This window comes from Cetorhinus maximus, chromosome 9 (assembly GCF_964194155.1).
Source record: "Cetorhinus maximus chromosome 9, sCetMax3.hap1.1, whole genome shotgun sequence".
NCBI classification, from domain to species: domain Eukaryota; kingdom Metazoa; phylum Chordata; class Chondrichthyes; order Lamniformes; family Cetorhinidae; genus Cetorhinus; species Cetorhinus maximus.
Window position 1 is genome coordinate 136,634,168 of NC_135887.1, and position 18,842 is coordinate 136,653,009.

An 18,842-nucleotide genomic window follows, 5' to 3' on the forward strand; every position below is an offset into this window, starting at 1 on the left:
TAGTTATTGTTTAAGTTAAATTATTGAAAACCTGATAAGTTGACAATGTAACTTCTATCTTTCATCACAGTTTACTAATTGATTATAGGTGCACAATACAAAAATACTCAGTATGCACCACTACTGTACAAAACGTTTTATTCCAAAAGGATGGGGCACGCTTACATTTCCTTCCACTGAAAGAAAATGAGGCGGCGAACAATTAACTTTGTTGTATTTCTAAACAGAAGCTGCAATGGCATTGATGAACTAGCAACCACCTACAAAAAGCGTTCTCTAAATATGTAAGGACAGCCCTATAAAAAGGTCACATGCAATTACAGCTTTTCTAAATAAACAGCGTGCTTCGCCTACAGCCTTAGAGATAGCATGTATTACTACTTCCAACTTTTGCTTTTGCATTTATTTAATCCAAGTGTTGAAATAAATCTTTCTGCACAATAAGAAAGACAACTGGAACCTTTCACATGCTACTAAAAATGGTCTGGCACTGTTATATTGCAAACCAAAGACTAAATGAAGAAAAAGGTTCCATTGTGTAATTTACAAAAGGAAAAAGTATCTTTCCCCCAAATACCTTCTTTATAGGTATTGTATTAGGTAGCTTCCACACAAAGAAAAGCTGTACAATGACTGGATTTTAAAAAATGAATACGAAAATATTATTCATGCAGATATCCAAATAAAGTATTCATTCACCTCCAACAGCAAGTTTCCAAAATACAGCTTAAAGCACGTCTGCACTATGGTAAATTTAAAATCTTGGTAGTTAAGCAACAATAATTAAATGGTTCGGCATTACTCATTCTGAAACATTTGTAACATTGGCAATTGGTATTGAAGAACCAACATACATATATGTGAACATGACTTCAGGGCCATTTTGTTTCACCACTTAGATTTTTGTCCATCATTCAAATCTTGACACTTAACATTTTAACAATTCCACTGTGGCCTTCAACATCACAATGTGCACAATGAAGGCACTTGGCCAAATTTTCATGTAGCTGTTTCACCAATTCACAAGAACGATTGCTTTGAATTGATGGTTGTTCCCCCAATTTAGATACAGAATGTTTAATGCTGGACTCACCAATAACACAAATGAAAGTTTGACAGGTTTTCTGCAAGACCATGATACAATAACACATGACAACTTGCAGTTTATTCACTATCATACTGGTGTTTCTGGTATCCCTGTAACAATCACTGGAGCCATAATGTAATATCTTGCATAAGTATACAGCAATTCCCACAGCCTAAACCTAATCCAGAGCTGAAGTGAGATATCATTACTCAATGCATTTGAAGGCTACAGTGGAAATACATCAGGGTCAACCTACTGCTGGATGTAGCTTTGTTCACAAGACTGCAAACAGCATGTAATTTCTTTAGACAGATATAGTGTTTATCCCAACAGCGCAATGATCTTCACGCTCAATTTAAAATGTAGATAATGATCAACTAAAACATTAACATATGGATGTTGTTAGTTATTGGTTTCTTTGGGCAGAGGGATAAAAAACTGAGGAATTGAGGTAAAGCTTAGAAAACTTACCTCATGACTGTTGGCTTCTGACATCAAAATGAAGCCCATTGTAAAATGCAGAGGCAATATTACAATGAGGTAATATTTGATATCACAAGATTATTGGCCATGCAGATAGGCAATGAAGTGGGGATCAAAGCACAAATGCAGACAAAGCTTTGGAATTAAGCAAATCATTTTTTTAAGCTACAAGTACTCTTCGAATACAGTACTTCAGTACTATAGCACTCAACAGTTAATCTACATAGATCATAAAAATGCAACAGGTTACATAAATACTGCACAGCACTAAGAAATGTTATCACAGCATGTAGCTTTATAGTCATCAATAGGGATAGTGCCATCAGTTTGATGAAGGACATATGTTGAATTGAGATTGGTTCGCATTTGCCTAGCTTCAGAAAGGAGGGACTTTTGGCCCGAGTCGCACACTGCACATTAATACACCACTACATAAGTGTATTTCTAGCCACAATTTCCACACAATTAAATCTACCAATCTCAATTGGGAAGCTGTGCACTACTAGGAAAAGGCAAAATATTATCCAGTGAGGGAAATGGAGGAAAAAAGTTGAGGCCCCTGTCAGTTGTTAATCAAGATGCCATCCCTTGAAAGACATTGCTTATCTGCTATTCAGTCTAGGAACCTATTGAAGGGAATTAAAAGCTTACGCATTTCAATAAGGGAAGAATGAAACCCAAAATTTGGAAGTGTCAGCGCTGCAAGAATCCATCATGAACAGTGTTACAGTGATGTTACTTCTTCTGGTGGCACATTTTCATTTGAAATAATGCACTGGCACTAGGGGAACCCAGAGTGGCTTGAAACTTCCCATACTGGCCGTAGATCCCAAAAAGACCAGTTTTAAATGTTGCCCTGAATGCAGGTTTTACTTCACATTTGTGGGAAACAGTCAATTGGAGAACGCGCAGGGAGTGGGAGCTACTCTCGAACTTCTCTACCGTGTTCTAATTTTACCCCGGTGCTAAGATGGATTTTGGAATGTCAATTGTTGCTGTGCTTTTTGTTTTTGAAAATTTTTCCCAGCCTATAATTATTATAAAATGTTGGATCAGCAGTATAAAACAAAGAAAAGGAAATAAAAAGCACATTTTGGAACAGGTGTGTGGGTTTGGAAAACAGCTTCACATTCCCACATATAAACATAAGTTGAAATGTACAAAGGTATCTTCTAGAAATTAGGTTTGCTTAAATACAGAATTCTCCTTTGAAGGCTCCTAGCGGTTCTTGCAGATGCTCTGTAGCGATCTCAAGATTATAATACACAGTAACTACTGCACAATGGACAATGGTGAAGGAGCCTTTTAGGTTTAGTAAAGGCGTCCCCTGCTACGATTTCCTCGTCCGCCCCAGCCTCGACCTCTGCCTCCACGGAAACCTCCTCGCTGTTCTGTAAAGAAAGAAAATGATGCTTGATGTGTTTTCGTATATACTTGTAATTTTAAGGGCATTGTTATGGTACGGAAATTGAAGATTATGCTGAATCACGTAGGCGTCCACTTGTAACGAGCGCGCAGTTTAAAATTCTGCACTACAAAACTTGGCCATGCAACCAAAAAATTCATCATAGATCCTATCAAGGTCTTCCTTTCCCAAATGACCTTGCCATGGTAATCAAAATTCAAAATGACAGTGTTACTCCCTGCTTCTCCCTCCTCCCAGGGTATGGATTCTCTTCCCAAGTTATTTTCGCCCTTCAGCTGGTACATGAACCAAGTGAGGATATATGACTAGACACCAAACCCGATCATTGCCGCTTTGACCCAGTTACTAAGTAGTGGGTGAGCACAAGGCAGTGCTGTCTTTCCTTGCCACACTGACGGAACACTTAATAGTCTTGTGGGTGGCATTTTCTCCACAGCAACACTGCTGAGATGAGAAACTCAGTAGCTTACAGACAAACCCATATTCCATCATTGGTGCTATTCAACCTACTACATCACCGTAGAAAAATTAAATTACCATGATCTCCAATTTGCTTTACATAGCTTACCATATGAGAAGTTACCAAGGTTACTGCTGTATTTGCCACTGGGTGGATTGTAAATCTGCCTGGTATCCCGTTTTTGTGCTGGAGATTGTTTCTTGGGAGGGGATGAAGTGTTTTCCTCAGCCATTCGTTTTTGCCTATTAACATCAACCAGATTAATTATCCTTCAAGTTTTCATTAAATAAAAATTACTCAATTATATAAAGAAATATTAAAGTAAGGCAGAAATTATGAAGTGCCTTATTATCACAGTCACATGCCTTTTACTTTTGGGCAATAATTACAAACCTATTCAAAATTACTCAAAAAGTTACAAAAGCATGCAACAAATTCTCTTGCACAGGCCCGTCCTCTTTTTTGAGACTAGGCCTTGAATCCATATCGTTTTTGCCACATTTTGTGTGCAAGAACTGCAATAACTGAGGCAGGGGCTTTTTGGGGGATGAGAGAGAACACAAGACTTAGCAGGAGACCACCATTCAACCCTCTCAAGCCTGCTCCGCCATTCAGTAAGATCGTGGCTGATCTGATTGTGGCCTCAACTCCATTTTCCTGTCTGCCCCCCACCCCCCCTCCTCATTACTCAGCTCTCTGGGGAAGAGAATTCCACAGGCTAACAACCCTCAGAGAAAAAACAATATTACTTGCGCCTTCAGCAAGTTGTTGCCATGTATCTGGTTGATTTATACCAGAAGTAGCTCTGTTAGCAGTCGGATGATATAAGCTCGGTAAAATTGCAATTTTAAGCGTCAGTTGCAGTTCACTTAATAGCACTCTTGTCTCCAAGTCAGAAGGTTGTGGGTTCAAGTCTCACTCTGGGACTTGAGCACAAAGATCAAGGTTGACACTCTGATGCAGTACTGAAGGTATGCTGTACTGATGGAAGTGCTGTCTTTCAAATGAGACATTAAACCAAGGTTCCAACTGCCTTCTCAGGTAGACATAAAAGATTCTATTTCACTGTTTAAAGGGGAGCAGGGATGTTATTTCTGGTGTGCCAGTCCAGATTTATGACTCAGTCGACATCACAAAAACAGATTATTTGGTCATTGTTACATTGCTATTTGTGGTAACTTGCTACGCATGTCATTGTTTCCTACATTACAATGGTGACTACACTGCAAAGGTACTTCAAAGTGCTGAAAAGCAGTTTGGGGCATCCTGAGGCCAAGGAAGGTGATATATAAATGCAAGATTTTCTTCTCATTTTGTAAAGACGATGAAAACCGTGTTCATATTTAGGATGTAGCAAGGCCTGGTCAGCATTACAGACTCCACATCAGTTCCAAACTACCCACAAGCCTTGCCAAAGGAGATAAAATTAAAGACCAATTTGGCTTATGCAGTTCTTTCCTTCCCATGTGCTCTCTGCACTCATACCTTTAGTTTTCCTGCTAGTTAGGCTTCCCAGTTCTAAGGTTAACCACATAAAACCACATCAAAACTGAAATTTTGAAGCCAGTGTTGGTGTTGAAAATAGATCGAATGACAAATTAAAAAAGATTCCAAAATATTTTAAAAGCCCCACCAGCTAGGCCGTGGAAATCCTCCAAAGCTCCAATTTCCCAAGTCAACATACCCCACTTTTACTAGATTGGCTTTTTATTCAAAATGCTAAATATTAAAAGCTCTGAATGTTGAACAATAAAATGACAGATGTGAGCAGGAAAAAACAGAATAAACTGACTTTATATTTCACTACTCAAAACGTTATTCCCCATCCTTTGAATTTTTTGTAAACTTCTGTTTATTCAACCAAGTTTGCAAACTAGAATCATAAAATTTGACAGAATCAGTGGCTGTACTTGGCTCATTGCATCTGGGTTGGCCTTCTCCATTTATTCTGCTTCTGATACCTTTTCCCTATATCCTTTGAAGCTGTAGTTTTCCTACATAAATTGGAGCATCTCCCTTGTTCTTTTGGTAATAACGTATGCCTTTAGTTACCAATTAGCCAACCAATGGAAAGAAGTTTTCCCTATTAAGTCTATAAAACCCTTTAATCCTGAATACCTGCATTATCTGCTCATATCCTCTACGTTCCAGAGAAAAAGTCCCAGGATCTCTACTCTTGTCCTCATAAACAAGTCTCTGCCCTTGCTTTGTAAATCTCTTCCGCATTCTCTCCACGGTGTTCAAATCCTTTCCAGCAGGATGCCCTAAACTACTTAACCATTGATTTATCATTTATAGTCTAGATCCCATTTATAAAATCTAGGATCACATATATGTTTTCTTTTGAAATAGTAATAACTACAGTGCATCATTCAAGTTATAAGGATCAGGACTTCAGCAGCAGTAAGATTTTTTAAAATTCGGAGTTATCGCCGCAGTTTCTTAGCATTAGCTTATTAGGGAGAAATGAAAACAGTGTACAACATCAGAAGATACAAGAATAACCTTACCCTCCTTCAACCTTCTGTACAGGCTTCCAAGAAAGGGTGACTGTGCTTTTATAAGAGGGAGGATTGTGGAACAGATCCTAACAAAACAAAAAAAAGTGCAGGTTATATAATGCTGTTTTCAGCCCAAGTTACAGCACCCAAGTCTCTGTCATCCAGATATCTAGGTCATAACCTATTTGGCTAACTGTACAAAGGTATATATTTCAAGGTATTAAATAACAGTATTTAAAGATCTCCATCTATACCAGACAGATTTTGCACATGCCAGTGTAATACTGTAGCTTCTCTTTGCCAGATTCTTGTCATTTATGGGAATTGCATGATATGACAGCATTGTAAACAGTACCAAGCTTTGCAGGTAACTATGATAGCATATAAGTTTTGGCTGCACAAAATCCCAAAATAACACAAACAACACTAAAAAATGATTACCTTGATGAGAACGTTAATGTTATTGGTTATCTTCAATGCAACAACTTTAATTTTGTTCTGTGGAAAAGAAACAGCACCATGCGTAAAATATAAATTTTCATCTGACATATATTCCAAAATACTTGGCTAAAAGCTTCACAATTCTGTCCCAAGAGACAGTTTTAGTAACTATGCTGTATTAAATGATCTAACTTGTTCCCAGCTGCCTCATTATTTAAGTCTGAAAGGTCAATGACCTAGAATGCATACCTCTTCGGTTTTCAAAGCTTCACCTGTTTTTCCTTGTAGAGCAAGACGAAGCTGTCTGATGTAAACTTGCAAACCTCTTGCAAAATACTGCAATCTGAACATAAAATTACACAATTAATATCGGAGGGGTGGGTAGCACAATATATTCCAGATGGTTCTTTTAGCTTTAAGACCAAAATTCAAACCCACTCCTTTCCGTGTTATGGTCAACACTTAAGAGGACTGCAACAATTACACGATGATATAAATAAACTTGCAAAATGGGCCTATGACCTTCAACAGAGATTAGTGTGAGGTCTTACATTTTGGTGAAAAAAAAAAGTCACACATTATTTGGAAAGTAAGAATCTAAATGGGATCTGGAAATACAAATCATTACAAGTTGCTAGTCAAAAGGCCACAACAAAAAACAAACCAAGCACCAGGGTTTACTTCTAGAGGGATGCAACTGAAAGTTATGCTAAACCCGTATCGAACCTTGGTTAGGCTACACTTGGGACCTTGTACAGTTCTGGTCGCCATATTAAAAAAAATACCAGAAATGCGAGGTTGTCCCTATCAGAGATGGATGAAGAGATTGAGACTCTTTTCTCTTGATGGCTGAGTGGTGAACTATTAGTGTCTTTAAAATTATGAAAGTCTTTGATAGAATTGACACACAAAGAGAGTGCTTTCACTCATGGGGAAGAGCATAACTAGACGCCATCAATATAAAAAAAGTCGCACAAAAAAAAATCAAAAACGAAATTCAGCAGAAAATCTTTTCCCCAGAGGGTGATGAGGATATGAAACTCGCTCCGTCATGTACAGGTCGAGGTGAGTAGCATAGATACATTTAAAGGGAGGCTGGACAAACACATGCAGGAGACGAAAAGAAGGTTATGCTGATGCTGATAGAGTTAGGTAAGGAAAGACAAGAGAAGGCGCAAGTGAAGCATAAACGCTGGTATGGACTGGTTGGTTCGAATGGCCTGTTTCTGTGCTGTACATTCTATGTAATTAGCTGGAATAATCCACCTAGCTGATCGGTTGCCTTCAGAGATAGCGCATCAATGCCACAAACCCAAGCTGAAGCATAAACTGCCGTGAGTGATGTGCACATGTATACACAGTAAAATTTCTGTAATCCAGCACTCTACCAACTGGAACTCTTGGGTCTGATCTGTTTTTGGATTGGAGATGTCAAACTGCCTGGTAGTTGTTATTGGCGGCCTGTCCTCACTCTGCTCTGCAGCACCATCGCCCCTCAGCTCCTCTCACTTGATTTGCGTGTTCCCGCACCTCTCACGAGACCTCGATGCCTGTGCAATCACCCTGGAGCTCATTGGATGAAAACGCAGAACTCATCTTACATCTCAGTTAACTGGCATATCTGATTAACCGGCACCTCTCATTCCCGGAGCATGCCAGTTAACAGAGATTTTATTGCATTAGAATCATAGAATAATACAGCATGGGAAGGCATTCAGCCCAATGCATCTTTGCCAACTCTTTGGTAGAACTATCTAACTAGTCCTACTCACCCACCCTTTCTCAATAGCCCTGCAAGCTTTTCCCCTTCAAGTATTTATCCAATCTCCTTTTGCAAGTTATTACTGAAACTGTCTCTAACACCCTGTTGGGCAGTGCACTCCAGATAACCAACTCTATGTGGAACAAAATATTTCCTCATGCCATCTCTGGTTCTTTCAGTAATTAACTTAAGTCTGTGTCATGTGGCTACTGGTCCTTCTGCCAATTTTTCCTTATTAACTCCATCAAACCCTTCATAATTCTGAACTATCAAATCACTTATGCTTGTCTGCTCTAACCCCAGCTTCTCATCTCTCCACATATACAAATGCAGTTATAATCACCTGTAATTACTTCTAGGCTTACTATTAGCTATCTAGAACTTGAACTACCCTTGCTCATTAGATCTTACTAGGAAAAGTAGAAATGATTTGTGCAAATAATTCCAGTCAAATCAAAAATTTTGAAGTGACTCAACACGAAGAGGAACACAAGTTTGCGTACTATTACAGATTAGAAGAGAAACAGTTTTTAGTAGAAGGTTGTAAACAAAACATTCGTCCCACCTGATTTTGAAGTCCTTCAGTCGATCTGCATTGAGTTTTGCTGTAAGGAAGTCAGGAAGCTTCTTTCCAAGTTGATGGAAGCCAAATAACAGGCATTCAACATAACTGAACTGTAATTTGGGTTCCTCATTGCCTGCATTTTCACCATTTTCTGCTTCTTCTGGGGGCAATGGCATATATTCCTAGGTTTATCAGAAATTCTAGGTTAATTACAAGACATACTTTTTCATGTCTTTGCTGATGAGCATTTGTAAGAATTGCGCATTCCCAAAAATTTCTTCCATGGGATGCGGGTGTCGCTGGCAAGGCCAGCATTTGTTGACAACCCCTAATAGCCCTTGAATTGAGTGGCTTGCTAGGCCATTTCAGAGGGCAGTTAAGAGTCAACCACATTGTTGTGGGTCTGGAGTCACATGTAGGGCAGAACAGATAAAGACGGCAGGCTTCCTTCCCTAAAGGACATTAGTGAGCCAGACGGGTTATGACAATGTATGATAGCTCCATGGCTACCACTACGAAGACTAGCTTTCAATTCCAGATTTTATTAATTGAATTTAAATTAAAACCCATGTTCCCCAGAGCTTTAGCCTGGGCTTCTGGATTACTAGTCCAGTGACATTACCATAACGCCACTGTCTCCCACTGTGTACAATCTTCCTGATGCTGTAATTCATATACAACAAATCTGACCCATGCTTACAAAGCTCTTAACCAGATAAATATGTCAGTAAGTTTCTCATAATCTAATCCCACCTTCCAGCACCTGGTCCGCAGCCTTGCAGGTTACAGCACTTCAGGTGCAGATCCAGGTGCCTTTTAAACCAGTTGAGGGTTTCTGCCTCCACCACCAAAGCAGGCAGTGAATTCCAAACACTTACTACCCTCTGGGTGAAGAAGTTTTTCCTCATGTCCCCTCTAATCCTTCTAACAGTCACCTTCAATCTGTGCCCACTGGTAATTGACCTCTCCACTAGGGGAAACAGGTCTTTCCTGTCTAACCTATCTAGACACCTCAATTAAGTCACCCTTCAGCTTCCTCTGTTCTAAGTAAAACAACCCTAGCCTATCCAATCTTTCCTGTGTGTAAATATATGTGGCTTCTAGCATGCGTAAGTGAGCCACACTGCGATTATATATTCCTGAGAAAGTTGCATTCTTACCAGTAACTTTTCGAATAACTGTTTCAAGTTACTTTCTAACTTTTCCATGTCACCACAGAAAGGTGTCATTTCTCCCAGTAACTTTAAAACCTGTAAAGGTAAAACATAGAACTTTCTCTCAAACACTATAAAAAAAATCAACACACTAACATTGAAGTACAGTTAAACAATCATACCTTTAAGTACAAATCTACAAGGAATTCTGTAGTGGTCCGAGCTTTGAAGCTAATTTGTGAATTTAGGACGACATTTTGAGGAACTATCCAAAGATCTTCCTGGATGCACTTTAAAGCAGTGATAAATTATACAAGTCCACTTTTGCCCAGTAGTTCTCAAATTAGGGGTTTGTAGCAAGGATGACACCTTGCTCATAAGAGCCAGGTTCCTAAAAAGCCTTGCTATTTTTGCAGTGCACTGGTACAGTCACTGAAATTTCCATTATTAAAATTACTAAAAAATTGCATTCTTATCTGAGTGATTACTCAAATTATGGCAGCCAGTGTTTAAGGATTAAGGAATCAAGTGGTGTAATCAAAGAGCCATTATTTGTGCATCATGACACAAACAGCAACACAGCTGGAAGATCAGCCAGAGTTAAAAGCAATTGAACAAATACAGGAATTCCCCATTTTAAGTAGCAGATATTTTTGTGGCAATTGCTACTTAAATTGAAGCTACTTATACTGAAGCAAGTTTTCCCATCTAAATGTATGTAATATCAGGAAATGCGTTCCCAACCCAAGGTTTCCAGCACCAATACATAATTTAAATATGACACAAACAAAACCCAATGGAAATAAACCTTCAACATTCCCAGTGAAGCGGTAAAGACTCAAGGAGAACAGGTTTTATTTTTGCTGGTTGCTCCAAACTAAAGGTACAAAATACATTCCCAAGATAATAGTACTGAAGACTTGTGCTCCAAAACTTGCTGCACCTCTAGCCAAGCTGTTCCGGTATAGCTACACCACTGGCATCTACCCGGCAATGTGGAAAATTGCCCAGGTACGTCTTGTAGCAAAAAGCAGGGCAATTCCAACCCAACCAATTACCGCCCCATCAGTCTACTCTCCATCATCAGTAAAGTAACGAAAGGGGTCATCAACAGTGCTCTCAAGCAGCACTTGCTTAGCAATAACCTGCTCATTGAAGCTCTGTTCGAGTTCTGCCAGGGCCACTCAGCTTCTGACCTCATTACAGCCTTGGTTCAAACATGGGCAAAAGAGCTGAACTCCAGCGGTAAAGTTAGAGTGATTGCCCTTGATATCAAGGCAACGTTTGACTGAGTGTGGCATCAAGGAGCCCGAGCAAAACTGGAGTCAACAGGAATCATGGGGAAAGCTCTCCTCGGGTTGGAGTCATGCCTGGCACAAAGGAAGATGGTTGTGGTTGTTGGAGGTCAGTCATCTCAGGTCCAGGGCATCACTGCAGGAGCTTCTCAGGGTACTGTCCTGGGCCCAACCACCTTCAGCTGCTTCATCAATGAACTTCCTTCCATCATAAGTTCAGAAGTAGGGATGGTTGCTGATGATTACACAATATTCAGCACCATTCGTGACTCCTCAGGTACTGAAGCAGTCCATGTCCAAATGCAGCAAGACCTGGACAATATCCAAGTGGCAAGTAACATTCGCGCCACACAGGTGTCAGGCAATGACCATCTCCAACAAGAGAATCTAACCATAACCCCATTACATTCAAAGGTAATCCCCCACTGTCAACATTAAGAGCTACAAGAGGTCAGAGGTTAGGAATCCTGTGGTGAGTAATTCGCCGCCTAATTCGCCCTACCGCAGAGCCTGTCCATCATCTACAAGGCAGGAGTCAGGAGTGTGATGGAATGCTCTCCACTTGCCTGGGTGAGTCCAGGTTCCACAACACTCAAGAAGTTTGACATCATCCAGGACAAAGCAGCCCGCTTGATTAGCACCCCATCCACAAACATTTACATCCGTCAGCACCAATGTACAGTAGCAGCAGTGTGTACAATCTACAAGATGCATTGCAGAAACTCACCAAGGCTCCTTCGACAGCACCTCCCAAACTCATGATCGGACAAGGGCAGTAGATACGTGGGAACACCACCACCTGGAAGTTCCTCTCCAAGCCACTCACCATCCTGACTTGGAAATATATCACTGTTGCTGGGTCAAAATCCTGGAACTCCTTCCCTAACAGCACTGTAGATGTACCTGCCCCACATGACTGCAGCGGTTCATGAAGGCAGCTCACTACCACCTTCTCAAGGGCAATTAGGGATTGGCAATAAATGCTGGCCTAGCCATCAACGCCCACATCAGTGAATTAAAAAAATATTTTCAGAGATTGATTTCCCCTATGCTCATGTATGTTAATTTGCTTGTTAAAATTACCAGGTTGCCTGTGCTAATATTCCCTCGGCAGTGGGCAGGTGTCCCATTACCATACAGCTTCTTGGCTTCAGCCCTCTTCTTCCTGTGTGGTGGGGCGCTGGTAGGTGCCGTCTTCCTCTCAGTGCCCTCTTCGCCGTTGTGCTTGTGGTTGCCAGGAGGGGACCTGGGCGTGGTGGTGGCGGCGGCATTAGAGCTCAAAGTCGCCAGCCTCCTGGGGCAAGTGAAAGTGACTGTGGACCTCTGCTGCTGCTCTGGAACTAAAGGCCTCAGTGTGGATCCAGAAGAACATGTTTTTGGCCATCGGTAGGAACAACATGTTCCAAGGTGTTGGGGTGGGGGGGGGGGGGGGCGAGACCAAAACCTGAGCCGAAAGTTCTGGAGAATGGGGAAACTGCCCTTTCATTGATTCACCCAGCCGGTAACTGTACAGACAGTTACAAAAATCTTTTCACCCAATTCCCAACTGCTTTATAATGGACTAGGTAGCACTTGAAACAAATAAATGGGTAGTCATTTTTTTAAACTACTTAGTAGTGAAACTGCTCTCTTTGGGATTACTTAAAACAGGATATAGTTGTATTTAACAACTGATATTACATTAATTATGCAGTCAATTGTTTGCAAGAGCTTTCCCATGTCTATTGCCTCAGATGACATATATAGAGACAACTTAAAATAGTTTTATCTTTAATACATATAACAAAATTTGACAGGCAAACTTGTATTTTGTTGGAACAAGTCAAATTATCAAAGCTACTTTGTGATGTACATAAATGATTTGGACTTAAATGTAGGGGTAAGATCAAGAAGTTTGTGAATGACACGAAAATTGGGAGGATAGCCGTAAACTGCAGGAGGATATCAATGGACTGGTTAGGTGGACAGAGCAGTGGCAAATGGAATTCAACTCGGAAAAGTGTGAGGTAATGCACTTGGGGAGGACTAACAAGGATATGGATTACACTATGAATGGTAGGACCCTGGAAAGTACTGAAGATCAGAGGGGCCTTGGTGTGCATATCCCTGAAGGTAGCAGGGCAGGTAGATAAGATGGTTAAGAAGGCATATGGGATACTTGCCTTTATTAACCGAGGCATAGAATACAAGAGCAGGGAGGTTATGCTGGAACTGCATAAAACACTGGTTAGGCCACTAGGCCACAACTGGAGTACTGTGTGCAGTTCTGGTCACATTATAGTAAGGATGTGATTGCACTGGAGAAGATGCAGAGGAGATTTACCAGGATACTGCCTGGGCTGCTGGAGGGCCTGAGCTATGAGGATAGATTGGATAGGCTGGGCTTGTTTTCCTTGGAGCAGTGAAGGTTGAGAGGGGACCTGATAGAGGTGTATAAGATTATGAGGGGCATAGATAGGGTGGATAGGAAGGCACTTTTTCCATTAGAAGAGGGGTCAATAACCAGAGGGCACAGATTTAAGGTATAAGGGAGAAGGCTAAGCGGGGAGTTGAGGAAAAGTTTTTTCACCGAGAGGGTGGTGGGAGTCCGGGACACTCTGCCTGAAAGGGTGGTTGGGTCAGAAACTCTTGAAACATTTACGAAGTATTTAGATATTCACTTGCGTTGCCATAGCTTCCAGGGCTATGGGTCAAGCACTGGAAAATAGGATTGGTGAAGTCAGATCTTTATTGACCGGCGTGGGCACAACTGGCTGAATGGCCTCCTTGTGTGCTGTAAATGTCTATGAGTCTACTTTGCAAAACCAATAAATCAAGCTGGTCCACCCCTTACCTCCAACTGAATATCAAGTCCTTCCACTGGACTAGTGAGGGAGCTTAGGTTTGGCAGCACTTGCTCGCAAAAGTAGGTGACAAACCTGGTTGAATGCACATTTTTCTGAAAGATAAGCACAGATAAAACTCGAATGTATAAGGCACAGGTAAAAATGATCACTTCTTTCTGAACTCATACTTCTTCAGGATTCTAATTTTCATCAGTCAAGAATCAATGTTTGTTTATGCATAATCCAAGACATTATTTGGAACACATTTTAATACTTAAAAAAAAATTACCTCACAATCTGGTTAAGCAGCATCACATGCTTGCAGGGTTAAGGGAAAGGCTTTTAATATGGAACAGTGCCACACAATGCAGCTTAACCAGATTGCAAGGAGGTGTCAGCTGTGGCTCAGTTCATAGCACCCTCGCCTTTGAATCAGAGGGTTGTGGGTTCATGTCCCACTCCTGGAAAACCAAGAACTGTGATTGTACTCAAAAGAGTTGCAATCTGTGACTGCTGATAACGCGAAAGAATTTTTTAACCAGATTGCAAGGTATATTCCAAAGCTGGAAAATCTGTTCACTCTCAAAATATTTTCAAAGTTTAAACAAATGTACTATTGATGCCATTGTTTTCATAATGGCAGTTCCACTGTTGTTCTTGTTGCCTGGATTACACTCAAACTCTCTTCTCAACATTCTGGCATAACATCTGCCACCTATATATATTTGATCAACTTTCACATGTACATGGACAATACTCAGCTTTGCCTCTCTGCCACATCCTTAACTCTGTAAATGCCACTGTCTGGACTTTTTGCCAACATGAATTTGCTGATTAGCTAGAACTTTCTCCAACTACATACATGACCACATTTGTTCCGTTCATTTTGAGAGAGATTTGATGCTATAGTCTGAAATTCATTGCACTTACTTGGCTACTGCTCAGGCTAAACCTAATGTTGCCCATCATTGTTGTTCTGTTAAGCCAAGATTCAAAGGCCCCAATACCAAGTCCATCATCACCCCCATAATAGGTGCCTATCTCGTCCCCACTACAGCTCATCCACACCCTATTCAATGCTCCTTTCAGCAACCTGGGCTCTCCTTACACAAACACGCCTAGCTTATCAAATAAGTCCTCAATAGTGATATGCTCTAAAGTAAATTTGACACTTCACAATCATTCTTGCCACCCCTAACATCTAACTCTTCAGGAGCAGTATGAAATATTCAAATCGACATATTGAAGTCCAGTTGATGCACACGAACAAATTATAATTGCTGAAGCATCAGGTCACATGAACCAGTGTCAATCAAATTACTATGAGATTATTAATAGCCACATTAGCTATATTAGCCACTCTTTTTAAAAACAGAGTTTGTTGATATAAAAGGTGTTTTTGGATATTACATCCAGAGAACCTAATTGCATATTTTCAAGACTCTGGATGAGGTTGATAGATGAACAGAACAAAGGATCTGCTCATCTTCAAACAGCACAAATGGCTATTTGCAACAATAGATTCAAAGGAGCAAAGACATTACATTTTATTGCAGACATTAGTGGGGAAGTCCAACTGTAAAATCACAGGCTTCTTCCAACTGCCTGGCTAAGGAAATAGTTACACTGCAGAGGGCAAGCCTGAAATTAACTCGGGACAGCAATTCTGAAATACACTGAAATCAAATTGAGCCTTACCGAGAAAAGTGGAACTGCTTGTCTTGTGCACTGTAGTAGTCTGTCGACGGAATCTGGATCTGCAGGATTAAACACCTGCTCTAAATCTGCCTGTTCAGCCACCAACTCGACCAGCTGTTGTCGACCACTTACTGTCTGAAGGTTCTTCAGGCCAGACAGAATCTTCATGAATAAAACAAACTCCTCTCCTGTCACATCATCCAGTACCTAAAATAAAAATAAATGCACACGCATAAATGCTGCTCTTTGTGAACTATATTCTCTTACTAAAAGCCTTAGGAGATGGGGAAGACTTGTTAATGGTTGTATATTTGAAATTTTGATTTCCTAGATTTGATTGAGTCCTTCCTGAGTTCTGTACTGTCCGAAAGAAAAGTTAAAAAAAAAACCTAACAAGCTAAATAAAGTGTTTTGGTTTTGTTTCTGAAATAGTGAATCAACGAGCACGCTTTGGTTTGATTTTCTTTGAGGTTTGGGTTTTAAAATCTAACTTGCAGTAATTTGTAAGTAGTACATAGTCAACACCACAAGTTTTTATTACTCAACTACTTGGGCATCTTTGGTTCGAGCCAGGTGAATGCCTTGGCGCTGCAAGTTCACACAGTGCACATCAGGAAATGGGCTTGATGGAACTAATGATCTTCTACTACTCCATTTGTGCCAACAAAAACCAGAATGCTGTGATCCTGTTCCAAGTAGAGCTCTGTGGATGTGCACTTATGTACTCTTGCTGATCTATTCTCAATGGAATTTGCTAAACATTTCCAGTCCCAATTTTATGTTTTACTTTCAGATTTCCAGTACCTTATGTATTTTGTATTTGTATTTCCACAACTAGAGGTCTGGACCAGGAAATTCTCAAGAGTAGTTCCTGCTCCACTGTCACACTGTCGCCAGATGTACCCTGTTTACGTGCATAAATGGAGTTTAGGTTACAGCTAGGCAGCAAAGTGGGACCAGATCTGCAGAATTTCCCAACGTTTGTGATCAGATCTTAGTGCAATTCTGACTCAACCATTACAATAGCTAATTTTTAGACAGCATTTTCCCTAAAAACATCAGTTGGAAGAGCAAGAGGCAGCTGGACTTGAATGCACAAAATGGCATTACCATTGTCAAATCCACTATCAGCATTCTGAGGGTCACCATTGACTAGAAACATAAACACCATGGCTACAAGAGCAGGTCAGAGGCTGGGTATTCTGTAGTGAGCAACACACCTCCTGACTCCCCGAAGCCATTCCACCATCAACAAGGCACAAGTAATGGAATACTCGCCACTATGCTGAATGAGTGCAGCAGCTCCAACAACACTCAAGAGGCGCAACACCATCCAGGATGAGGCAGCCCGCTTTTGTGATGTGCCATCAACAACCTCAAATATTCACTCTCTCCAACAGTGGAACAAGGAGGCCAAAGTTGTGTACCATCTATAAGATGCACAGCACAATTTGCCAAGATTCCTTCAACAGCACTTTTCAAACCAGCAACCTCTACCAGCTAAAAAGATAAGGACTTATGGATGCATTGGAAAAGACATAGCTCCCTAACTTGGAAATATATTGCCACTCTTTTGTTGTTGCTGAGTGAAAATTCCGGAACTCCCTACCTAACAGCACTGCGGGTGTACCTACACCCACACAGATTGCAGCGCTTCAAGAACGTAACTCACTACCATTACCTTCTTAAAGGCAACTAGTGGTTGCAATAGCATCCTTTAAAAAAGTAATTTGGTAGCACCATAGAAAAAGCAACTTCCACAAAATGAAAACAAATGCCGACCAGTGGTTGCAGGCTGTAAAGCAAATCCATTCAATGATATTGTTTCATATTCAGTTCTCAATGTCCTGTGCCATCTCGTCCCTTCACAACAGTAGCTGTGCCTGGATCCATTAAATTCCATTTATACTGTGCTTTCTATTGGAGCACGCAAGTGACTGACTTCGAAGTGTTGACTCTCTAAAGATGGAATATTGTGATTTCGAACACCAGATAATCCAGCTCACAACAACTCAGGTTAATAACTTTATTGAACGGCCTTGCCAATGCAGCGAGGGTATTTTCTTCAATCCAGAAGCAGAAGTACAGTGGCTTCAACACACATCATTTCAGGGAGTCTGTTCTGTTGTAAAGTCGACAGCTGCATTATCCAAATAACTTTTACTTAAACCAGAACCGTCAAATTATTCACAGAAATATCGCACCCCTGTCTCACTCTGATCTTCTTTGAAGAGTGCCATGGGATCTTTCACATCCACCAGAGATGAATTACATAAGTCTTTTAAAAGCAAAAAAGGGGTTAGAATTTTCCCAATAGCAATTAATAAATGTTACTTGATTTACCTTTTTAGACTCCACAAAAATGTATTCTTCTACCTCTTTGGTCATTACTTCCTCTGGTAATACCTTCAGTTTTGTGGAAAGGAACTTTATGGCGCGCTCTCGCACAATGTCCTCCCCTTGTATTATCTGTGTGAAAAGGCCACCTAAGGTTCCTTTTGGTAAAGAGAGAAATTAAGAATGAAATTATTTTAAATTTAGTGTGCATATACAGTATCAAGGTTTGCAGAAAAGGCATAATGTTGGCCCATCGTAACTATATGATTCAAAAGCACACACACCTGGCATTTCAAAATGCATTTTCTATACTGGTCCATCAGGTCTTTGATAATGCATCAAATGACCTAAATTTACACATGCCAACATTACACTTACAAGTCAACTTATGTCAACTGTCACAACTTGTTCATTGCCTAAGTAAAGAGACTTTTTTTTTTAACTATTGTTGGGTTTTGCTTACTCTCCTCCGCCATGCCAATTTCCCAAGATTTTCTAAACATTTCCATTTTTTTCCGTGTCCTGTATTTCTCTCATCTCTCATTCTACTTATTGCAAATTGATAATTTGCCAATCTTTGCAATAATTGCTACTGGTCAACATTTCACTGTGACAAATACAAGCTAGATGAGATAAAATATACATATGCATTCCTCTAAATTTAGTCATTATGACAACCTTAAATAAAGCACTAACACACAAAGTATTTCAGTATGGTTTGCCTTCGCAAAACAAACTGCATGTGCAGCAGTGTTTCAAATGAACAGTAATACAAAATTAAAATGAAGTAATTTATTTTTTATAAATG

The 18,842-nt window shown here is 40.3% G+C and overlaps 1 protein-coding gene across 1 annotated transcript in view; it reads right to left on the reverse strand.

Annotated features, from left to right (window-relative positions):
- Nucleotides 1-1,713: 1,713 nt before the first annotated feature.
- Nucleotides 1,714-18,842, reverse strand: part of api5 (apoptosis inhibitor 5) — a 28,484-nt gene continuing 11,355 nt past the window's right edge. The window contains exons 5-14 of the mRNA XM_078549565.1: nt 18,041-18,192; nt 15,698-15,904; nt 14,008-14,112; nt 9,886-9,975; nt 8,726-8,907; nt 6,648-6,741; nt 6,399-6,455; nt 5,967-6,043; nt 3,565-3,698; nt 1,714-2,961 (exon numbers count right to left, since the gene is read on the reverse strand). Coding sequence (XP_078405691.1) covers nt 2,882-2,961; nt 3,565-3,698; nt 5,967-6,043; nt 6,399-6,455; nt 6,648-6,741; nt 8,726-8,907; nt 9,886-9,975; nt 14,008-14,112; nt 15,698-15,904; nt 18,041-18,192 — 1,178 coding nt within the window. The 3' untranslated portion in view covers nt 1,714-2,881. The remainder of the gene's footprint in view (nt 2,962-3,564; nt 3,699-5,966; nt 6,044-6,398; nt 6,456-6,647; nt 6,742-8,725; nt 8,908-9,885; nt 9,976-14,007; nt 14,113-15,697; nt 15,905-18,040; nt 18,193-18,842) is intronic.